The 24888-nt window shown below is 42.4% G+C and overlaps 3 protein-coding genes across 6 annotated transcripts; 1 reads left to right on the top strand and 2 right to left on the bottom strand.

Annotated features, from left to right (window-relative positions):
• The first annotated feature begins 5483 nt into the window (after nt 1–5483).
• Nucleotides 5484–9156, top strand: LOC112888112 (wound-induced basic protein). Its single transcript, XM_025954464.1, has 2 exons — nt 5484–5668; nt 8930–9156. The coding sequence occupies exons 1-2, from the start codon at nt 5598–5600 to the stop codon at nt 9000–9002; spliced, it is 144 nt and encodes a 47-aa protein (XP_025810249.1). The 5' UTR covers nt 5484–5597; the 3' UTR covers nt 9003–9156.
• A 1284-nt stretch (nt 9157–10440) lies between these two features.
• On the bottom strand, nt 10441–14790 carry LOC112886237 (serine hydroxymethyltransferase 4-like). Its single transcript, XM_025952064.1, has 4 exons — nt 13787–14790; nt 12400–12790; nt 12209–12310; nt 10441–10914 (listed from the first exon to the last, which is right to left on the bottom strand). The coding sequence occupies exons 1-4, from the start codon at nt 14666–14668 to the stop codon at nt 10670–10672; spliced, it is 1620 nt and encodes a 539-aa protein (XP_025807849.1). The 5' UTR covers nt 14669–14790; the 3' UTR covers nt 10441–10669.
• Nucleotides 14791–15415: 625 nt separating this feature from the next.
• On the bottom strand, nt 15416–23810 carry LOC112887603 (zinc finger CCCH domain-containing protein 55-like). 4 transcript variants are annotated; one of them, XM_025953830.1, is made up of 5 exons: nt 23534–23810; nt 22020–22111; nt 19608–19776; nt 19248–19428; nt 15416–17814 (listed from the first exon to the last, which is right to left on the bottom strand). In XM_025953830.1, exons 4-5 carry the CDS (start codon nt 19328–19330, stop codon nt 15888–15890), a joined length of 2010 nt encoding a protein of 669 aa, XP_025809615.1. In that variant the 5' UTR covers nt 19331–19428; nt 19608–19776; nt 22020–22111; nt 23534–23810; the 3' UTR covers nt 15416–15887. The 4 variants fall into 4 exon arrangements, with proteins under 4 accessions (XP_025809615.1, XP_025809614.1, XP_025809616.1 ...); XM_025953829.1 differs by lacking the exon at nt 22020–22111; XM_025953831.1 differs by lacking the exons at nt 19608–19776; nt 22020–22111 and having other exon boundaries at nt 15416–15815; nt 15930–17814; nt 23534–23808.
• Nucleotides 23811–24888: the final 1078 nt, after the last annotated feature.

Below are 24888 nucleotides of genomic sequence, written 5' to 3'. Positions count from 1 at the left end.
TAGCCCTCTTTGCTTCTAGCCATATCTAGATCTTCATGGTGTGGTTTGTCATTTGGAGCTCCATTTGCTTCAAATTTTTCGATAAAGTTATGTTATTTTAGTAGGAGAACAAGATTATGTAATCATTTGGACTCAGTCTATAAGTTTTAGCCTCATTCCTAAGTAAATAATTTCCTAGATCCATGGAGAAAAGATAACAAGATTTGTTTTTTTTTATCTTTACACATATGCATGATAGATTTTTTTCTAAGATTTAGCAGCACAATAATAGGTTGGGTTTTTATTTTTTTAGTTAGTACATGTTAAATTGACTTTTCTCCAACATCTACGCCTACATAAGAGTATATATTTATTTACAAAATTATTGAAGAGATTGTTTTAATCCATTTAAATTATTTGTTGATGTTCAGAAATAGATAGGATATGGATGTACAAAGCATGAGGGACGGATGCCTATTTTCTTGGAGAACTTAATAAACGGAAAATCACGCAAGAAATAAGAAGACACCGAGAATACCTTGCCCATGCAAAACCTACAAGAATGTGAGAGTATTTAGCGACACAACTACAATCAGATCGCATGTGTTGGTGGGTGGTTTTGTTGAGAATTACATGATTTGGACGTATCATGGCGAGAAAGCATCCCCACCGACGGAAAATCCACTCAATGAAATCATAGAAGATGTCGAGTTTGATAAATTGTTTGATGCTTATGATAATTTTTGTGAGGGTGGCGGCGATGATGATGGTGTTGGTAGATGCTACGGCGATGGTGTCGGCAAGGGGCCCATCGATGGTGGTAGTAATCATGGTAGTGCCGACGAATTTGATGACGGTGATTTTCTGAGCCAATTGTTGCGCCAAACCAAAGTGGAGCTATTGGTTGGTAGTGCAAAGGGGTTAGCAAACTTCAAGACGGTTAAAAAATTAGTGGGGAAAATATATACGAGCAATCAAAAGGGTGTCCAAAATACTGGACCGTGCTTCGTTTCATACTCGTGATGTTGACTTAGAAGGCTAAGCACAGTTTGTCAGATAGTAATTTCAATGATCTCCCGCGTATGTTGGCTTGGTGGCTTATCGAGCAAATAAGCTTATCAGTCCATTCACGATGGGTGTGGAAAAAATTCATGCATATCCAAATCATTGTATTTTGTATCGTGTGGATATTTTCAAAGACTTGGAAAAATACCATGTTTGTTCTGCTGTCGATAAAAAATAATGCCGGATCCAATGGCTAACAGTTGCCAATGCAACCTATCTTATGTCTGATAACAATTATGCACCGCACAGAGGATCCAATGGCTAACAAAGACCGTCGTACCCGAAAATTTATTCAATTGAACCTTTTTTATCCGATTGCCATATTTGTCTCCTTTAATTTATCTGCTGCTTCATCTTGTTCCCACCAAATGGCCATACGTATCCCCTCTACTGCCCTGCACTTGACCTAAAGTTTGCACTCTGCTCACCCTTTGTGCTGGTGAGCCTCCTCCTCCAGCAAGATCCCTCTCCTACTCTCCTTGCTCCATCAGCAAGCGCACCCTCTCTCTATATCTCTCTCTCACACACATGCGCACACGCTAGAACCCCTCATCTATGCTCTTATTAAAACCCTATTTGGCATGGCACCAATTCCACCTTTTTTCTGCTCAACTCCAAAACTCCAGCCGGAGAATGCTTCAAATGGCGTTGGAGCTTTCTAGATGAGGTGTTTGGCTAAGAGGGTACTCTCAGCTCCAAAAAAAAGGTTTTTGTGGGTTGATTGCCCATCTTGCCCTTTCTTGCGACAGAAAAGTTGCAGGTAGAGAGGTTGGCCTGTACTTGGGCTGACACGAGCACATCCTCGAGGCCCTCATCGTCGGCGAGGCGGTGCCTGATCGCGTGCACCTCCACGCCGCCGGCCACCTTGGCCACCCTCGCCGTCGGGTCGCGGAAGGTCACCGAGCAAGGCACGATGAGGACACGAGTCTCACCGCCGACATACTGGAACGCGCTGTCAGCGCTTGAAGTGGGGCGGGCGGCAGCGGCTTGCAGGGGTGCCGCGAGGAGAGCAGGGCTGGCGAGGAGGGAGGGGAGGGGGCGGGGGTAGCGTCGGTCAGCAAAGCGGGTGGCGACGTGGCTGCAGGGGTGCAGGCGGCAGCGGCCTTCGGGGAGGGAGCAGCTGGCGGGGTGGTGTCACACCCGGTTTTGGAAAAGAACCGAATGCATCTCATATTTGCGTCAGGATCAAGTTCCACACATATGATAGACGTTACAAGTGTATACCCGAAACAATGTCATAACGAAAGAGAGTATTATAGTACTTTATTACATGACCGAAAGTTTTAATCTTAGGTGTATAAATAAATATTTATAAGTAGCAGCGGACTTCAACTCCACAGGTAGATGATTGGGAAATATACGCCTAGGACTCCTCAAGATCTTCAGGGAACTTCGAACAATTATCTTGTTCTAAGCAGTATCGATTTTAATAAAGCAAGCGTGAGTACACTTATGGTTGGTACTCAGCACGTGGAGTAAATTATATGACATGCAAGGCCAAAATCAAGGAAAAGCCGACATAGTTTGACTGTGATAAGCATTTTTAGTTGACCAAGTTTTATTTAGCAAGCATTAACTAAATGTAAATATATACCAGCCCTTAAATAAACAAAAGAGATAGGTAAAATATCATGAATAAAGAACATCAACTTAGATCATCTTTAAGTTCAATTATCATATGAGGGTTCCAAGCCGCTCTTAACCGTGAGCACAACTGATATATCAGTTTTCACTCTGCAGAGGTTGTACACATTACCCACAACTCGCGTTTTCCTTGATGCCCGGGTTTGCAAACCCCTTAAACACTTTCGAGGTGAGTGGCAGGGATTCACTACAAGGCCTTTACAAAGATTCCCTAACTTGCAGCAGTCCGCTAAGATTTTAGACCGCAATGGTCATAACCCTCCCTAATGAAGAAAACACCTTGACCAGGATCATATTTACGTCTCAAGAGGACCGAGCTAACCCCATCAACGCACTCCCCTCTTGCCATTTCGGTAAGACCATTACAGGCTAAAGTTTCTAATTAATTAGTCAAGATCAGAGCCATGTAGTATTGTGATTGCGCTGATTTCCTGGGTGGTTCTCCATATTCTAATTAATGCAATGATTTTAATTATCACCGTAACAACATTCTAGAATATGAGTAAAACCAGTGTAGCATAATTTCAGGTTATCCAACCAAAGTCTATGTAAAAACAACTAGCATAGCTACAACATAAATATAACAATCCAGGTTTAATCAAGGAAGTTCAAAAGAAACTAGGCACATCCTTAGTTTAGGTTCCATCATGTTATAGACACATGCATGCATATAAAGTAAGTGCGTGTATTTAGAAAGTTATTAGGATCGGAATATGATCAAGGACCAGTTGCCTTCGTCAAAATACTGCTGTTGCTCAGGAACGTCTTCATATTCTTGCTCTTGCGGACACTCGAACTGCGCACCTTCTATCATAACACACAACTACGTACAAATAAATAAGTACAATAAATAAGAAACAGTACATCAAACTAGATCAAAATAATATTATAAAGCTACTGCACACGTCGCAAGGGTCGCGTGAGCGCGAGAATCCATAAAAACAGAGTTAAATAAAATATAATTTTAGAGGCTTGGGAACACGCAGGGGCTTTGCGTGGGACCCACACGAATGGAGGGACGAGCTGCTGACTGCTCTGCCGCAAGCAGGCTGGGAGGCTCCTGTGCCACGCGTCAACACATGGGGACACGGTAAGGCCTGCAAATGCGGAGGGGCTACGAGGAGGCAGTTATTTTTAAAAAACCCGATGGTAGTTAGGTCGAGTAGCACAAGAGAAAAGCTGTTATGTTTGATGGACGCACGTGAGATGGATGTCCGCACGGTGGTCCAAAGATGGTAGGGTTATCATCAGACCACTCTAGCCTGCAATGCCAATTTGGCTAAGTGTCAGATTGCTAGAGGTTCACGTTAATATTTTAGTTTGTAATTCATTTACCTACAATATAACAAATATGGATGGAATTATAGAATCCATATGATTGCTAGCTCAATTGGGGATGACGTAATCTACATGAATTCTTTACTTGTTCGTAGTTCACAACTTAAAAAGTTGTGAAGGAAGGTCACTAAATCAAGAATTGGTGAAGGTAGTCTAGCAATCCAGCTAACCAAATAAGAAAAATAAAGTCAAGCTTAATTTATATGGGTATATCAAATACAAGCATCTTGCATTAGTCTATCCAGATTTGGGATGGTCTAACTTAGATTCTAAGGCTATCTCCAACCGTCGTTCTCTATATCCTTCTCTATATCCTTCATTTACAGAATTCTCTACAAAATTCTCTCCTCTATATCTCATTTCTCTCCAACAACGTTCTTTAAATCTCATTCTCTATACATTAAACCTTATATTAGAAACGTATTTTGTTCCAAATTTTTGTACGTACATATTTATCATACCTCAAATGCTATGGACATATTTTATTTTTATTTAATTCAGTGTTTAAAACGTAAAGAAAAAATAGAGAAGAAGAGAGAGAATCTCTTTATATAGAAAACCTGTAGCGTTCTCTATTTTAGAGGACCATTTAGAGAACGCTGCTGGAGCAATAGAGAACGAAATCTTCTCTATATATAGAGTACGGAACGGTTCAGAGGACACCGTTGGAGACAGCCTAAGTCTTGCTAGTTTAGCTAGAGCAACCAAACACACACTATCTATATTGTGGGTTATACTGGACGCGTTGGGCCACATGTAGGAGCTTGATCGGGCAGGTTGGCGAGCAATATTTTTCACCACGTCTCCATGTGCGTGGCTATGATTCTAGTTTTTTTTATCTTTGGATCTAGCTGCATGATTATACAATCGTACCGAACAATCAAACAAGGAAAAGATAAAAACTGCAATTTTAGCTTATAATTCCCAAAGCACCCATCACGAGCTCGAGGCAGAGGCGATCAGTATACTTCTAGCAGTGCTGATGCGTCCAGGAGTGCTCATGGACTGAAAGGGACTGCCAAGTGGTATGTTAGTGTGTTGGGCTAAAATTTAGGATAGTTATAGATCTACCTGGATTACCCGCTTAATCCGCCACTGATTCTTGCCGATCACGTGGGTGGGATATTTTTCACATTACGCTTCCCTATCTTTACATATTTACATTATATATATATATATATGTGATAGTACATTATATATCCTAAATCTATAATATAATATTTTATAATATAAAAAATATTTTATTTTTTGAAGTGATTTAAGATAACTAAAATTATTTGCATGCACATATACTAATTTAATTGAAGGATTTTAATCCCACATGCACGGTACAAAATTGATTTTTCGAACCGGGAGAAAGCATAACCATAGATTACGTCGACACACACGGTCCGGGATTTCTCGCGAAGCATGCCGGCCCAGGGCCCATCTACAGCCTTTCAGTGTACAAAGAGCCGGAGCCGTGTGACCGTGTCCAAGCTTCTCCCCTCGACTTCAATCGAGACCTCACACAAACCCTAGCTCCTCAAACTCCAGGCGGCGGCGGCGGAGAAGAAGAAAGGAGAAGCACGATGATCTACGACGTGAACTCACCCCTCTTCCGCTCCTTCCTCAGCCAGAAGGGCGGCGCCTCCGACAAGAGGTACCTATCGGCCCATCCCTCCGTCTCATCCTGAAGCTTCCCGTTTGTGCGAAATCCCTTCTAGTTCCATTTCCTTGTTGGTTGCTGGATTCAATTTCAAGGGGGGACTGTTCAACCTCACTAATCGTTGCGATATAAACCCTAGATTGTTTCCATTGCTGGATTCCTTGCGGTGCCCTTGTCCTTGCCATTAAGAATGGCTGGCGGTCCTCTGACTCAGATTATGAAGTGTCTTTCTATGATAAGTCCTGCTGGTAGAGGATTGGCAATTTTATTGAACTCGATTAAGCTGATAAGGGGATGATTCGGAGGCAGGTGAAAGTTTTGTAGGGATTGCTTCATTACAATCGTGCGAATTAATGAGTAGTGCTGTGTTGGTTTTGAATGTGCCATACGAATAATTTGAATGCTGTAGAAAAGGTCGCAACATTCTTGACTTTGGTTTATACAGAGATCAGAGAAGAGTGTAGAAACTTTTTAACTATATGAGAATATTGTACCACAGAAAAGTAGCTGATTGGGACAGTAGGACTTAGCGAATTGCCATAATTCAATTGGTTGGGAGTTTGTCAAAAATAAAACCCAAAAATGTGTCAAATCTTTCAACCGGGTCCTGTGTCTCTGCTGACCACTTGCTGTACCTAGTCACCTAGAGGCATATTTTTGCTAATCGTGAGCCAGCAAACTAATGCAGTTTGCATCAAGGTCATAACAATGAGATCCACATATTTCTTAGCTATCTTATTACACTCATTGAAGGTTTAGTCTGCTAGAGAATTGTTTACCTTTCACATGATCCATTCAAGGAAGTATCAAGGAAGTACCGATAAACATAGAGCACAATTCTAAGCATGACTCTCAAATTTGAGCCTACTTTATTCAGTTGGATTTATAATTTATGGCACGTTTTAGCCCAGTATTCAGTCTTAAGTTCAGAAAATATGGTAGGGTGCCTGTTCTTCTTGTTGCGTTACCTGGAAATTATGCTCAGCAAACTTGTCCAAGCATTTGTACAGACTATAATTTTTGTGTGGATGTTTCTTATGTGCTTATAATGATTGTTGATTGGATACCAGGCTTTGTATTGTATTATTTCTTTTAGATAGTTAAGATTGTAGCATGTTTTCTAGAATTCTATTTGATGAAGTTTGTATCGGTGGTTGTGTCATTAGTTCCTCATTACATAGATCAGCTAGAAACTGTAGCAATTAGGAGAATGAGGTGGACATGCTGTTCTGCAACCTGCTGCTTCACCAATACTTTGTGCAGTCACAACTATGCTCAATTTCAATTTAAGCAATGGAAAATATGCAATTGCTCAATTTGGGCAGCCTAGGGTATGTCCAAATATCTAACTGAACCTTGTCTAGTATGTGCGCTCTCAATTGTGTTAAAGCTGTAGTCATGGGTGCTTCAAGTTTTTTTTTAATCGACTACTGATATGAGTAACTTGCCATTTATGCAATATAGCATGTCTTAATACCACATGTAAGAGTCTTACCATGATAAGAATGTAAAATACCAACTTGGGTGTGTTCTGGTCAAGGAATAAATCTGTATGGCTACAAATGTGGGTCAAAGGGGTAGTGCTTTTTGGGCCATCAATTTCTGATGACAGCTGTAATTTGATTCCTTGTTGATTACTCAATTATAAAGATATTGATTATATGAATTTATAATATGTTCCTATAAGATAAATGCCTGCTCGCTTATGCTCATCTGCTGGCTGCAGCTGCAACCAGCATTAGCTAGCTACTGTAGGTAATGCTGGCTGCAGAGCTGCAGCTGCAGCCAGCAGAATCGATCATGCTGAAAAGCATTACAGATTCTTTCATCCTCTTTCTAATGAGTGAGCCACATTGTCCTTTCTGATTAATAATATAAAGCAATGTGGTGTATATTTACCTTCCATGGTGTACGTATCATATTTGGTTGTCTGATGCACATGTCCTTCTAGCCTATGGGAGTATATTTGAGCTCAGTTAAATAGCCCATTGGGCCACATTTGGAGGTTTTTGTAATATCTTTAAAATATTGTCACATGATTACTTGATTGCATTCAATCAAGGTACGAAATAGCGGGCTATAGCGCTGCTTTAGCGGAGCTATAGCGTCTAGGAGGCAGTGGCGCTACGATACGGTTGATATTGCTGATATTGGCGCTACTGGCGATAACACGTCAAATAACGCCGCTAAAATGCCTAGCGGCCAGTAGCTCTTAGCACGCGATTGCCAATCTCCAGCACTTGCCGTGGGGAAAAGCAAGGAGGCTCCGCTCAGCGTGGATGGAGAGGAAAAAAACGGCTTGCTGTGGGAGAGGCAGGGAGGCGGAGCGGTTAGGTCGGAGGACGCGCACGGCGGTGCGATGAGCCGACGAGCTCGAACCGGCGCGCAAAGTACCGAGGCAGCGCACAACAGTCGACAGCCGCTGGCCGAACCTTAGGATTTGTGGCTGTGGGCGTGTTCAGTGCAATGAATCGAAGGAGAAGGGGGCCCGTGTAGCATAGCAAGGAGGAATCGCAGGGGGACAAGACCATGAGGTCATGGCAAGAGTTCAGATGCAGTTTTGTCGCGAGTCTTGAGACTGCTAGAGGAAGAAGAAAGGGGATCGAGAGAAGAGAGTGTAGCATGAGAGGGCTGCTGCAGCCCCAGGCCGATGTATGTGTGCGTGCATGTGTTAGTGGGCTGTCGGCCAGAGTTCGAGATAAATATGGGCTGGTGATGGGTTAGACTAGCCATGTTTTAGACTAGGCTTATATAGCCACAACGTGACTGAAGTAGTGAATTACATGTCTTTTAAGAAAACGCTAAATGGCTTAGCGCCGCTATAGCTTTCTTAGCATTTTGGGAAGGTCTCCGCTAAATGCGATAGCCCGCGATTTTGTACCTTGCATTCAATTGAAAAACAGTTCTGTGCTCGGGTAGAAAAAAAAAATGCTTCCCATTGTTGACAGCACAAGGTTTATCTTGAATTGCGGAGGAACAGTTTGTAGTATTTCTACATCGAAACATGAAATTTATTTTGCTGTGATTCTGTTGAGATAACAACCCATTACAGGTTATGCCAGTTGAAGAATGTGATTTGTTTGTTCTCATGATTCAGGACCTCTGTGCATACACAATGCTATCAGGACTATGTTTCTGTTCCAATGCTTAAAATAATTTGCCGAATCTTATTTCATTGTAATTTAATTTTCTGTTCAGTCTGCTGAATTAGAGCCTTAACTGCGCAACATTGACTTTTTACGCTTGTTATGACAGGAAAATGGAGGAGCAAAAGCCTAAGGAGCAGAAGCCCAAGGCCAACGAGAACAAGCCTGTGATGAACGAATAATTGTAGTGGCATAATCATGTGATTCCTGTTGTCTGCATATTGCTACCTAAATGGAGTTGTATGAACCTTTTGTGGTGCATTTGAGAACTTGATATTGAAGTGCCTTTTTGAAACCTGGTTATGCTCATGCTGACTTCGTGAGATGATCCAGAAATGCCCATTGTGTGCCCCATTTTCAATGGTAGCCATGGCCGGATTACCTTGTGGCTGAATGATCGGATAGAAGCAGGACGAAGAGCACAATACACGTGGTGGGCAAATATGGATGCATACATGTCGGTATAATATTATTAAGCTATGCAACTCTTTGTGCGGATCCTTATTATCCGCCGCTCTTCTAATCACTGGATTTTGGAAGAATTTAATTTCTTCTTTTTAAAAAAATATTTTACTTAAAACATTTTTCTTTAGTGAGATTGAATACTTATGTGCAAAATAGGCCCGTGATTCTGTAAAAAGACATCACATTGTTACCGAGATAACTGGAAGCCACAGTGGCCACTGTATAGAAGAACAATGCTCACGAGTTTTTCTTTTTTGTACGGCAGCAGCGCCCGGACATTCGATGGGAAATTTCCAATTGGATGCTTTGTTGCAACATTGAGAATTTACTAAGCTAATATCGAACATCACCTCTTATAACATATAAAATTATACGTAAAATTGACTATCATCTGATTCTGAGATATAAAATTTTCACTGCAATTTATACATCATGCCTCGTGCAATATCCGCTCAAACTAGTAACATGCAGAAACAATATTTGCAACATTGACGCTTACCTTTTGGGACATCCAAAATTATATGTTGCAATATTAGAAATTACAAATTGAAAACATTGAATAAAAATCGATCACCAGTTGCGATAGCAGCGAGGCGTAGGCGAGAACACGCGGAGCAGGTTCAGGAGTGCGGGTGGGCGGCACGAGGACTTGGGAAGGTGGGTACGGACGGTGGTGGAGCTCACAGGTGAGGGGCGAGAGAGACACGGAGGTGGCCTATGACTAGCGTTACCGTTTTCCATATAACTCGATCACGAAGGTGATACCTAACAAATACGTACAGAACGGTAGCTTCCAATAGCCGCCATGGTCCTGACAAGATAACGCTAATTAGTGATTTGTTGCACGTACAATAAACAAATATTTAAAATTTATAAACAGGGAGGTATAGCTGGTGAAAATCTCAGTATCCATATTTAGCAATTGCTCTGATTCAACTTGTTTTTTTAACCTTGCACTAAAATTCCTAAGGCTCTGTTCGGTTTTGAGAAGATTGAAGAGGATTCGAGAGCTTTAGGAGGCACTACATCCCCTTCTTGTTAAAGTCCCCTCCAAGGCTCAAAAGGCTCCAACCCCCTCAATCGCTCTAACACAACCGGCCTGTCAAGCTAACTAACACGGGAAGCTTTATCACTGGGATTTTTGGAAGACCAAGGTGAGCGATCATAACCCATGTCAAGCATGCTCTCCACCATTATTATTCTCTAATCATACACTTTAACAGTTCCAACAAAATGGACCGATGGAGTAGCACACCAACAGAAAGGGCGGCGCTATGTAGAGCAGTTACTGGCTCTAGTTACGCCAAATTCAGATACCACCTCTCAAGGTGGCAGACATGTTCCACGGCAGTAGGGGTTTGCACCGACGTCGTGATCTAAATATCTAATCCTTGTACTTCATGTCTGACACCCTGAAGCCAGGCATCTCAAACGATGTGGCGAACTTCTCAACCTCCGCCTTTAGGTTTTCGATGTCCTGGTTGTTCACCAAGCCCTTCTTGAAGTCCTTGAGAATCTTGCCATGCTCCTCCTGGACCTTCAAGCAGATGGTCACAGCCTGGTGAAGGTACTCGGCAATCTGCACAAAGTCATCCTCAACCAAACCCCTGGAGGTCATTGCAGGTGTACCTGGAACAAGTGTTCAGAAAAGATAATGACCTTGCTGCTAAGCTATTGGAATATCGACAAATATCAGTTCAAAAGACCACAATTAGAAAAAGAAACATATTCCCGTAAAGGCTTGAAACATAGTATGGTCTAACAGATGTAGTACTCCAAATGCTCTTTACAAAAATCTTTCATAATGAGTTTAATGTGTCTATTCTTTTCCCTTTTCAACAGTCAGTTATACAGATACAGAAAGCCAAATCTGCTGGATGTTAAACATGCAAAACACAGAAAAGATTAAAAAATCATTATAAACATGGAAACATTGATATCAAAATGTAACCCAAATCACAAAACCGATATATTTACTGTAGTTTATCCATAAGCCATACTACCATAGTACATGTTGCTGCTTTCTTGAGCAGCGACAAACTACCAACTCTAAGCCTTCTGGGAGGAAATACTAAAGAATGATAAATGTAGTCCTGCGAAATGCAAAGTTCTTGACTGCTACTATTATTGCCCTTCACAGTTAAATAAAATGTTCATTGGTCTACAAGAAAAAAATAAAAGAGGAACAAAATCGTTCTGTTTGGACCAAGAGTACCTAATTAGGATAAGACTCATTAATTTAGACTTAAAAGGCCCTTTCTATTCAATGATAAGGGCAAGTACATTGCTACATGTCAGCGGTATCATAGGTTGTCTAATGCAGATGCACGTAATATTTTTGATGATGTGGAGGAGAGAGGGGGAGGAGAGAGAACGAGGTGGTTGTTTTGCGAAACAACCGTCTCATAGGCTAAAATTAAGAACTATGAGACCGCTTATTCACCATTGTATGAGTTGTTGTTGTCATGCTACTCACAATATTTCTTTTTTTTCATTCCACATATTAAGGGACATGGTACTACTACGAGACAACAAAAACGACAGTATATTGTAGAGGTTGTATGATCAGTCGTCTCAAGATGATGTGTCATTGCATGAGATCGCCTATTAGACAAGCTCCAATGTACTTTCCCTAACAGGAAGCATCATTGCATTGGACCATGCATATAGCCTACATGAAAAATCCTGTAACAGTATTGTGTCACTTTTTTATTCTTGGTCCATCTCACAGCTCGCATACTTCCCCAGGCCACAGTATATGACATACACAGGATTAAATTTACTGACTCATAATCTTCCCAATAACAACTAACAAATTAAGAAACATGTGGTCAGAAAGAGCAACTATACCATGTTTATGGACAACACATCACATGAAAGCATTGTTATGCTGTAAAACTGTTGGCTAGAAAGAGATACTGACCAATGCGCACACCGCCAGGTGACAATGCACTACTGTCACCGAAGACGGCATTTTTGTTCAGTGTAATGCTGCATAGGTCGCAGAGCAACTCAACTTTATTACCTACAATTTCAATAAACCAACTTTAGAACAAGTTCATACAGCCTGGTGAGGGACAGCCAAAAGATGCAAACAAATCCTGCAGCACATACCAGTCAAGCCAAGAGGACGGAGATCCCAGAGAACAAGGTGGTTCTCTGTTCCATCAGTAACCAACTTGTAGCCCTTGCTCATCAAATGGTTTCCAAGGGCAACCGCATTTGCCTTAACCTGCTTGATATAGGCCTTGAATCCAGGTGACATAGCCTGCTTCAAGGCAACAGCCAGCGCAGCAATCTGGTGATTGTGAGGCCCCCCCTGGAGCGAAGGGAATACTGCAAAGTTGATCTTGTCCTCATAGTCATACAGAGCACCCTCAGGCTGGCCTTTTTTTGGAGGCTTTGGGCCCTTCCTGAAGAAGATCATACCCGACCTTGGCCCTCGAAGACTCTTGTGGGTGGTTGTGGTAACCACATCAGAGTACTCAAAGGGATTCAAAGCCTCCTACAGAACAGTCAAGGTGTTAATTAGTATACTACCATATAATTTAAGAGTTCTGCAGCAATTCTATGGAAACTGTGAAATTCTTGAAACTTTTGCATTCCAAAATTCCCCTGACAAAACAATAGCATCAGTATGGTCTCTTATTCAGAATCCATGCACTCGCTGCTCTGTTTGTATGTTCATACATTAATGATTAGTAGTCATTCAATGTGATATATTTCTGTGCTATCTTTCAAGAGATTCAGAGATCATAGGAATTTAGAATTGTCAACAGATTTGGCAAAGCCTGTGCACGCCAGCTCCACCTAAAGAGATAGTGTAGAACTTTTCTTTCATACAAGTCTATTACCATTGGGCAAAATTCTTCCCTTCGCTCCTAAACATTTGTGTAAATCTCATGGAAGAAATTGGCAACTCCCAAGCTACGTTTCAGGAAAGAAATTATTGGCAGCACCAGCAAATCACGTCTTTCTAGCGGGAAAGAGATTTTGATGTTCCCAGAGAAATATTTACTATCATGATTCTAGAACAGAAACTAATGTTGACCCAAATACAGAGCCCTCTTTAGTTCGATTAATAGTTACTAGTTTTTCACAATGTGGCACATTTTGGAAAACTAGGATTATAATCAAACTAAAGAGGGTCATTGGTGACCCTTAGGGAACCAATTCACACTCCTATACAAAGCAGAATAGAAAAAATAAGAATTAGGACTTTGCATCAACTATCTAGCTAAAGGCACCAGCTGATGGTGGCAAGCCTGTTGATGTGTCCCCTAATTTAGAACAAGTCATCTTTGATGTGTCTGGACTCTGGACAGCTACAAGCCATGTGACCGACCATACTCGGGAACATGAAGCACGCAAGCTTGGTATCAATTAACCAGGTAATAACAACAGGTATAAACATTTAGATTGATAAAGCGTACATGAACATAAGTTTTGCAGAAAACGCAATCGATAATCTGAATGCCTAGTGAAACAGACAAGTTGGTACCTGCGCGGCGACAAGACCACTGATATGAGCCATGTCGCATAGCAACATGGCGCCACACTTGTCTGCAATAGCCCTGAGCCTGGCGTAATCCCAGTCCCGCGGGTACGCGCTCCCACCGCATATAATGAGCTTGGGGCGGAAATCCATGGCCTTCTCCTCCAGCCTGTCGTAGTCGACGTACCCGTTGTCGGAGCTGACCTTGTACGGCAGACTCTCGAAGTAGATGGACGTGGCGGAGATCTTCTTGCCGCCCGCCGTGTAGTACCCATGGGTGAGGTGGCCGCCCGACGGCAGGTCGAGCCCCATGATCCTGTCGTGGGGCTGGAGCAGCCCCGTGTAGGCGGCGAAGTTGGCCGGCGAGCCCGAGTAAGGCTGCACGTTGACGCCCCAGCGTTCCGGGTCGAGGTGGAACGCGGCGAGCGCGCGGGCGCGGCAGAGCTCCTCGACCTCGTCGATGACCTCGTTGCCGCCGTAGTAGCGCGCCCCCGGCATGCCCTCCGAGTACTTATTGGTGAGCGGAGAGCCGAGCGCCTCCATGACGGCGAGCGAGGTGAAGTTCTCGGAGGCGATGAGCTCGATGCCCGCGCGCTGCCGCCGCTTCTCGCGCTCGATGAGGTCGTAGACCTCCGGGTCGGCCTCGGAGAGCGGGGTCAGCCCCCACTTCGCCACGGCGTCCATCGGCGCGGCCTCCATAGTGGCGGCGGCGGTGGAAACCGCGGCGGCGGAGAGGCGCGCGGGCTGGGTGGCGGCGGCGCGGAGGAGCGGGAGGCGGAGAGGGGAGCAGGAGGTGGATGAGAAGGCGCGATGCCTGTTGAGAGCCCCCGACACGGCGCCGGATGCCGCGGCGGGGCGGGAGAGGTGGTGCGGGGCCATGGCGGCCATGCGCGCGCACGAGGTGCTCGGTGGAACGCCGCCGCGGATGGCGGCGCTGCGGCGCGGGTGGAAGCAGGGGAGGAGTGTGACGGGTGTGGGGGCGAATGGGCCGATGCTTGGGCTGGGCCGCGGCGCAGCGGGTTCCCGGGTCTTATATAACGCGGCGCGGGTCGGGGGGTGTCGCGGCTGCTCGCGCGCCGCTCGCGTTTTGGGCGCCGCTGATTCTCGTAGATTTTTAGGATCTTTTCGTTTCTATAATAAAAAAAGTTCCGTATTTTATCTCTAGCTGATTTTTTTTTATAATTTTATCTCCACCTGATTCAGGCGTGTCTCGACGTCGAGGAGCAACCCTACCTTCCTTTTTGTTAATCTCGAACTGATTCCCCTCCTTTTTCGTTCCGTTTTCTTGCGGCCTTCTTCTGCTCTACGGTCTTTGGCGCGTGGCAACGTGTCCAGCATGTTAACCTAGCGTAGCCATTTCGCAACTTGCAGCTGTGGTCCCACCGTTCAGAGAATCACCGTTCAGAGCAGCAACTGTTGTCTCTGCCACCTCAATTCACATGGTTTCTGCTTAATCAACACTTCAGCCATAACAGCTATTGACCACCTTGCAACCTGTACCAATCAATATGGTAAAATGGCAGGTAAACTCAAGGTTCTGATCACCCCTGAACAAATTACCTTTTGCCCATTCACGCGCAAATGAGGAACCACTAGCTACACGACGACTTCAGATGTAAAAATGCACCAGTAAGGAAAAAAGAAGACACGCATTAGAGCTGATAACCATTGTACCAAACATAGATTCTGTTCATAACAACCATGCAGTACTTGCATAATCTAACCAAAGAAAGCCCGACGTTCCAACAGGGGCATAGTCTACGGAAGATGCACCAAGTTAACATAACATGCCAGGACCTGCTAACGGCGGCATTACATCAGCTGTCTGGCAACTCAATAAACATGCAGTCAAGCACAGTCAATCTCTGTGACGCAGAGATGGAAAATAAAAAGTCTTGCTCAAATCTAACTCAAGCGCTGAAGTTATGAACATATCCTATACTTTACCCCCAGGGTACATAAAGGCTTCAGTCTTTTCGACCCAGGAAGAACCATGTCACTCCAGAAATGTGATATTGCGGTGGTTAAAATCATCCTGCATGCAACACAATGCAGTGAGAGCATAGTAAGCTTTGTAAAATTTAGGTTAGTGAATTTCTCAGTGACATTAGGAGAAAAGAGATGAAGTAGGTGGATCGGGTGAGCAGACCATTATAAATTTATTGATAATTCCCCTGAAGTCGCGCAAGTACTGATTAACTTTCTCACTTGAGTCGGGAATGTTTTCTTCGTTGTGAATAACTTTCTTAACAACCTTCCGCACAATGACTTTATAGAGCTCTTTTGTCAAGTGACCACTGCGCCATGTTTTCCTAAGTTGTTCCCTCACAAAATTGGTTAATGCAATTTTAAAATTGCTCCGTGCTTCAGCATGCTCAGTTACTTCAACTGAAAGGGAGACTACAGGGTGGGTAGTATCATCCCTAGTTGCTATATTACTCGTATGGATCTTCCCGGACGGGACAGAGATTGCTGCTTCATGCTGAACAGGTGGAACAGATGGAGGTGCAGCAGATGGGACAGAGATAGCTTCTTCTTCCTGAACTGGTGGAACAGATGGAGGTGCAGCAGATGATTTGGACACCAACCTTGGATCCCGATTACGCTGGGAAAATCGCTTTCCAATAGGACTAGCAGTGAGAAGAGCGTTTCCAATGGATGGTGCCAAATCTGGATTAATATTATGGTCTTCTTCACTTATTGCTGTATTATGATAGATCGAACCTCCAACTCTATCAACAGATCTGGAGTATGGCACAGCAGATACCTCTTGCAAGGTTTGACGCTGAGTTTGCACATTTACACCTACAGGTTGAAAATTCTTTGTGTTCTGCATGCTTTGAGCATCAGAATCTTGGCCATTCTTGGGTATGCCAGAAATTTCCTTACTCCCCCCAGCATGCACAGCTGCCCCAAGATTCCGCGGAATTTGACCGTTTACGTTGAAACTATGTCCATTGTCTGAAGAAGCATCTGGAACTGGAATTGCATATGCCTTTTGAGAAAATGACTGGCCCTGCAGACTAAGAGCTGGAACATAAACACCTGCCTGAGGAACAACAAACTCACCTGGCCACTTTGGATGCACCAAAAAGTTACTTTGATGCATTCTGCTGTTCCATGGCCATGAGGCTGTGGCATTCGGTAAGTGGGTGGCGTGTAGATGACTTGGTACTCCATGAATTGGATGAACTGCTTCTTGGCTCTGTTCTATTTGACCTGAGTTTTTCCAAGCAATCTGTTGCTCTTGGTTTATTAAATTTTTCTGGGTAGCAAGATTAGCAGCTTGCATCCCAATTTGTACACCCACAATACCATTTGTCTCATGTGAATTCTGACCCTTGTCAATGTAGATGCCATTTTCACTTGTTCGGCCAGGAATTAATAACTGTGGCTGTTGTGAAACAATATCTTCTGAAGGAAACACATAATTTTGACTTCTTTGAGCATAATTTAACTGCAAACCATTGTGCTCGTCCTTTGCAATGGCTCTAAATATACCTTGAGAATTTTGGTGTCCCCTGCCACATCTGGACAAAACATGAGCACTTGTACTCACAGCAACAGGTGTGCATAGTTCCACCTGATTCTGGGGAGCACTGTGATGAGGATACCAGTTATGAGCATTTGTATGCACAGGAGCAGCAACAGGTACACGAAGTCCCATTTCAGTTTCTAGAGCACTGTCATGGATATATCTGCAATTTAAACCATGGTGACATTGACCTTGCACATAGAATTTACAGGGAACTGTCTTTCGTTGCTTCGGCCTTCTCCCATTGGATGAATCCAGATAACCTCTAGCACGAGAGCTTTCTCTGATCTCATGACTATGCACACCATGAGAATATGGCCAACCTGCACCCCTGTACAATATTCCTTCCCCAATATCATTGCCTTGCAAAGTAAAGTGGTAATCTCTTTGTGGTATGGGTACTGCTCCACTTCCCCATCTATCAGCTGCAACAGGTTCTTCAGATACCCAGTCTCTCCATCTCCTCTCTGGACTTCTGCTTCTGGAGCGAATGATACTCCTGTAAATGCAAAAACTTTCCAATTCAGTGTTCTATTTACTTTGGATAACTGCAGAAGCTTTTAGGATATCTTGAACAGATACATCACACAAAATAAAAACATAGCTATACCATGTTGATATTAAATGGATACATCACACAAACAGAAAAAACATAATCAAGGATCAAATTGTGTACTTGCTTGTAGTTCATAATTATGACATGCGTACAGAGAACATAACTATACCATGTTTTTTAACTGAGCTAGAGTAGCGTGTGCACGCAAATCAGGCATCTCATAGTTAAATATATATATGAGTCTCAGCTGATGAGGCTCCTTGCCTTCGTTCCAACATGGGTATGGTTATCATGTCACTGAACTGAAGGTGTGTTTTTAATGGAAGGATATCCTGAGTAGGCCATCCTAGTGCGGATCTAAAGCATACGGCAATTTTGCCTAGGCCTTCCGTTTTTTGATGGTGGCAGGCCAGTGCCTGAACCTAATTGGTAATTAGGCAAGGCTAGGTGCCCAAGCTGGACAGGATAGTGTCAAGCGCTTTTTGGCACACCACACAAAGTGCTTCAGACATTCTTGAGCAAGTGGTTGAATTGACCGAGAGTCTCATTGCAGCCACTGTTCAATCTGTTGGACTGCTCACCGACTGAATTTGCTATCAGTTTTAGATGATTTTTACTAGGCATGCAATGTGATAGATGCATTTCTTCTACTGTGCTCTTGGTGCAGGGAATGAATTGACAGAAAAATCGAATTAACAGGAATAGGAAAAGGAGCATGTAAACAGGACCTGCCTAAAGAACCTTGTCAGTTTAGGCTTGAGGAGAAGGTAGGATCCCTTCAAAATGAAAAATGGGTAGAGGCCTCCCAATATCTAAGAGACCTTACTACAATGCTATTATTTTTCATTTATCGAAAAATGTTATTCTTTGTCCAAAAAGTATTTTTTATCTCTTTTTCTAGATGGAGAGGAAGGCTGTTTTAACAAGGAGCTATAATAGGCGTATCTTGCAACCTTTCCTGGCGTATCTTGCAACCTTTCTTGGAGAAGGGCAGGGGAACAGAAAGGTAGATTTGGAAGTGGTGAAAGCGGACGATGACCATATCAGGTATATGAGTGCAACAAGGATTTGGAAACCAGGAAGCTCAAAGTCAGGCTTGGTTACTAAATGATCTCAGGAAGGTAGATGCAGAAATTAGTTAGAGCTTGGGTGTTTTGATGGAATACTAACTCGTAAGTATGGGTCAGGTTTTGTTATTAGCTTGAGCTGCTAAGAGAATTAGTAATAGAAACATGAATGCTCGCCTATGAATGCACATGTACGATTTTAGTTCACTTGTATAAGATAGTCAACAAGTAAATTCATGAAGAGTTCACACAAATCCAAATGCTAAAGCTTGCACAGTTGAAGAGAACAATTATTTTGTTCTACTATACCTATGGGACTGGTTCCAAGGACTCTCTGGAGATCCTTCGATTGCATCAGACCTGGGCCATTCTTTGCAAACAGATCTATCCATTTGAAGCTTTCTTCAGATATTCTGATGAAATACAAGATGTTAACTAGTTTCCGCTACAGGGCCTCCCCGCCTCATCCAAAATATTCTTCTGAAGTTCTCTGCAATGATTATGAAATATGAATGTAGACTGTCAAGCTCACAGGCTTAATAAAGGATAATATCACTGATAGGAAATAAAAACTGGGAATGTTTGGAGTGGAAACAAGTCTGAGAGTTATGGCTAACAGTACAGGATGCATTAAACAGAGAATTTTTATTCCACAGTCCAAAAACTCACGATTAGCAGTGACAACTCTTGTGGAAGTCGCTGCTCTATTGAAAGAAGAGTGCTCGCAAAGTGCATGGTCCTCCAGGAAAACTTGATGATGGTCAATATCAGGCAATACAGGAGTTCCAACACAGTTCTTTGATCCATGATCAATATCAGGGTTGGATCCATTGACTACCTGTAGAGGTGTTGTTGATTAAGGATCATGACAAACCCCCGTTCAGAAAAGTTCGACCGACAGCAAGGCACAACTAAATCACTTTTTATCAAGGAATTATGAGGTTGAACAGATGCTAAAAAAAAAAGGAATAAGATATCTGCGGCGTGGATTTTTACTCAAGATGATGTTTCTCTAATCTAATCGCCCTGTATATTGGAATTCTAGAGACGGCCTCCTCAAGCCACATTAAGCACAAAATTTTGTTCTCTACCAACATGGTTCTAGCAGACACTAGTCATGGAGGGTATTATCCTAGAGGATAAATACTGTAGCTACCAATTACTTCATTCTTTCAGAGTGTCCACTGCTTCCTTTCAATGCCAACCATTTAGACTGATATATGAAGCAGGACATCCCGGTAATACATTCAGGACAAGAAACTATTTCCAAGAGGCACATGTGCAAAACATCATTAGGAAAACACACCAAAACTTCGATTACATGATCTACAAGAGGGACGAATTGACAGTTCATCAAATTGATGGTGATCTTATCAGACCCATGAGCTCGGTCCATTCATCGTATACGTGCTACGGTTCATGCCCATGACCACATCCTTGTCAAGCACATCAACAGGAATATCATTAACAAAGGCAACAAAATGTTTCAAACACTACTTACACTAGGAGCCATGATGAATGACAAAGGCTATACAGAGTGAACGGAGTTTTTCCACAGCCATCTTTGAGGAAAAGCTGCTTGCAAAGGTGGGAAGAAATTTTATGAGCCCAAACCTAGCCCATGGCCAAGCTACACCGGTCGGTCCATAGGATTACTTGCCCATTGAATTGATTCCAATATTCCTCTCCCTCTCCCCCCATCCCTCTCATGCGCCCCTATCTCTATCTGCCTCGCTACCATGTATGAGCCACCCTGCCATGGATGACATTTGGGGCCAGCACTGGGGAAGGAGTACAGGCATACAAAAGGGGAATGAGCAGTAACAGCAACAGCATCGAAGATCAGAATAGGTCTTCTTCTGCCCTCCTGATCACTCATAGTTCCTAGACTCCTGCACCTCTTTCTAGCCTCCCTAATCCATCCTTTTCCCTCAAATTCCTCTTGAGTTGTATTTCAATTACTTGTATCAGATACCAGGGACAAACATTCTCTCCCCCCTACACCTCCTCCGCCCATTCTCCTCCCACTTCCTCCCTTCCTAGGGCATCGACCCTAGTTCAGCCGCCGACTACTCTCTCCCCCCTCTTCGAATCCCTTCCCATGGTTCCATGCCTTTAGATCTAGAAAGAGAAAGTAATAAAATGGATCTTTTATGGAATCAAACACTCGAACAAGCAGATCTGGAAAGTACTGAATGAACCCTTTTCATTGGAACCTAGGCATGCATAACAAAATTGATAGTGAGGATTTACCTTGACTAGGAAAATTCTTTCAAGGCGATGAGTAGGGAGTGAGGGATGGAGGGGGTGCGCGTGAGATTGGGAAGAGGGAAGGAGCGAGGGAGGGCGAACAAGTGAGGAAGGGAAAGAGAGAAGGGAAAGGGAGGGGGAGGGGGAGTCGCTCCAATATTAGCTTTGACGTCGAACAGCCCAACAGCAGTGCTTGTACTCAAATGCAGCCCAGCCGCGGGGGCACAAGGTCCAGGTTTGCTTATCCATTTTTGTTTAATTTTAGTTACATATTGCAGTGGCTCCATTTATAGTCCTTGTGATTGATGCATGCCTATTTTACTCAACACTTAATAACATACTTAATTCAACAATTTTCCAAACATATTTCGACACTAATTTTCTATGAAATATGAAACATCTAAAGTAGTAAATTCAAAATTTTGAAATAGAAGTTCCAAATGTTGTAGTGCATAAAAATGTTGAAAGAAAAATGCACACAAAATGTCAAAAACTACTAATTCAAAATTTTATTGTAGTAAAATAAAAATGTTGAAAAAGTAAAACCACAATGTTGAAAAAATGAATACAAAATGTGAAGTAGTGTCATGTGGGGATGTTCAAACAAACAGCGCCACAAGAAGTCCATTGCGGCTACTCCTTAGTCAAATACGCCTTAACGCTTGTCATTTGCTTTGTCATCAAGTTAGCTTAGTTTGTTTGTTCGAACAAGGATTTTATATTAGTTAAGGATCTATTGGATTTGTTAATCCCCAAATCCATATTATGGAGGTAGGGAAATCTAAATAAGCGCAAGTGAGAATCAATCTACCCTACCTCTAAGGACCTTACCTTCCTATGTATTACTGTGCCTTCTCTCTTCCGTCATAGGCCATTCCATTTGGTATCGGATCTAGGCCTTCCCTCACGCTCTCTGCTACCAACTACCTTGTCGCCAAGGATAGATATGGATATCAGAAAATTGGAATTATTCATATTAGTATCTGCTAAAACATCATATGGATATCAGTATTTGTATCCAATTTAAAAATGGATACTAAAATAGATGTAAACGAATTCATTTCTCCTATTTTTCTCTATCCAAATCCAGAATTGAATTCGTAAAATTGTGGAATGTCCTATACCATCCATATCCATGAAAGTTACTATGACAAATGATATTAAGTTACTATAACCGGATTCGGATAAGGATCGGATCTTGAATAGCCGGATTCATATACGGATTATCCATTTAGTATCAAAACCCTTTTCGGACGGTTGGTCGGAAAGTATCCGTACCATTTTCACCACTTCCAATGGAAACTCTTATCAAAACAATCAAAATGGACATTTGGATCACCTAAATCGGACATTAGATGTGAGAGTTATGGCGATCCGAGAGCGACATGTACTGCTGCACCGAATAAGTCGGCCATAGTTTCATCAGTTCTGAGGGCCAAATTGCATATTGGACTTCACCATTGGATATCCCTCGTCGAGTTGATTGAAATGGCTATGTGGATGACCCTAATCAAACTTTGAACAAAGGAGTTATGGCGGACAGAAGGTGACGTGTATAGTTGACCGACTGATTTGCGCCTAACATTTAGAAAGGATCAGTCAGTCCAGATTGTTTGAGGGACTCCCGCTACAGTATGACCGATTGATTCAATATTTTTCTAATAGAATAAATTGGTCATTCCAGAGAGTTTGAGGTCCTCCGCTGCAGTTGGACCGATTGATTAGATGCTAGCCCAAGTACATCACCGAATGAAACGGTCTTTAACCGAATTTGCAAACTTTCATGTGTTCTTGAGATCTATTCAGTCTGGGGGGTTTCCCTTAGCCCATGTTTTGTTGGTTTGATACTCTTTGGTGTGCCCATTATTTGTTGGACAAGCACATATCGTCCCATATATACCTAAGGGGTAAAGGCCGATTGAATCATCCACAATTGATCAAATCACTTTTTATTCTTTTACCTTTTCTCTTTACCTTATTTTTTCAAACCCTAGTGTCTGGACGGCATTAGAGGGCACCCTAGTTGGCCTGTCGAGCCTAGGTCAAACCGCTAGTGCACAAATCCTGACAGGATCCCTTCCGGACGAGCGTTCTACGGATCTATTACAGCGAGGGGTTCCGATCCTCGATTGGGATTTCTAACCGGTGTTTGCTCACGAGGTGCTCAGCTGCGAATTAGTGTCAACAAATTCCGTTACTTCATTCAACTCGAATTATTTCATCTCATAACATTATATAAGGTATCCAGTCCCGCGCAACGCTCGGTATCAGTATCAGTAGTTATAAAGGTTCCTAAGAAATTCATTATAGAAACCACATTGAACAAAAAAAAGAGATCTCCTCACCGGTAGTAAAATCCAGTTTGGCACCCGTCGCCGCAGCGGGGGAGAGAAGGGAGACATCCCGTTTGCCTCCGGAAGCCCGCCTGCGTGCCCCTGCCTCCGCGAGCAGCGCGAAGGCGAACCCCGGCTCATCCTCGATGTATCGACGGCCATGGCACCGATCGAAACGGGAGTGCCGGCGGCGGGAGATGCACTGCTGCGATGTAGATGTGATGGCGCGGTGCTCGGCCTCGGCGGCGGCGACCGATCGCGGCGGGGGAGCAGAACGGGCCTGGCGGCCGCGAAAATCAAGGGGCTTGGCAGGCGAGGGACGACGACCCGGACGGCATTATGTTTGTTATGGCCTATGGGCCACACCGGGGTGAGATGGGCCGTCGTCAGTCCAATTTGCGGGACTATTTCAGCATGTCCAATAATTTCAGCTAAGGAAAGATCCTATACATGCAAAAAAAAAAGATAATTGTGATAACATCATCCGTGTACATACAAATTCTAAACTAAAAAAATTATAAATATTAAACCGAGTATCCAAATTAAATTTGCATTGTTATCTTTCTTATGATAAGATTTTGAAAACAAAACCACTTTGTCTATGTTTGCACGATATTTTTTAAAAATATTTTCTTTAATACTAAATAATTAATTTTGAAAACTAGGAACAAATATTTAATAATATGAATAAATAATTATTTTTTAAAAAATAAATATAACGAACAAATAATAATGTACATCGAACACAATATTAAACATTACGAACATTTAATTGTATAGAGTAAATAATAGAAAATAAATATTGTGAACAAATGAGTCAACATGACCAAAAAATTTAATCTACAAAGCGAAAAAATAAATTATACACCTCGAACAATCATATTATGAATAAAAGTAAAATATTAGTATCTATAAAAAATAGATGGATGGAGTAATAGAAGAATAAAAGATATAAAAAAGATAGGTACATAAAAGAATAGATAAAAAGAGTGGAATAAGAAAATAAAGAATAAAAGAAAAAATAGATAAGAAATAATAGAAAAATCATATTAGAAAATATATAAATTATTAGTACATTTAAAATAAAGAAAGAAAATAGAGAACAAAATAAGAATAAACGAGAAAAAAAGGAAGACAAATTATATACTAGTGAAGAAACATTTACTAGAGCATTAGAAACAAGAAGGAAAAGAAAACAGAAAGAAAATTATTAAAAATAAAATAAAGAGAAGAGAAGGTACAACACCTTGTATGCATGCAGAATGAAATATAAATAAAATTATAGAAATTGTGAAGAAAATAAATTACAAACCGATCAAAATAATACTTTCAACGTAATTAGAAAGTAGATAGAAAGAAAAATTAAA

The sequence above is a fragment of the Panicum hallii genome, chromosome 3, assembly GCF_002211085.1.
Source record: "Panicum hallii strain FIL2 chromosome 3, PHallii_v3.1, whole genome shotgun sequence".
Taxonomy (NCBI): domain Eukaryota; kingdom Viridiplantae; phylum Streptophyta; class Magnoliopsida; order Poales; family Poaceae; genus Panicum; species Panicum hallii.
The sequence above is the reverse complement of the archived record's forward strand: the minus strand, read 5'-3'. Positions and strand labels throughout refer to the sequence as shown.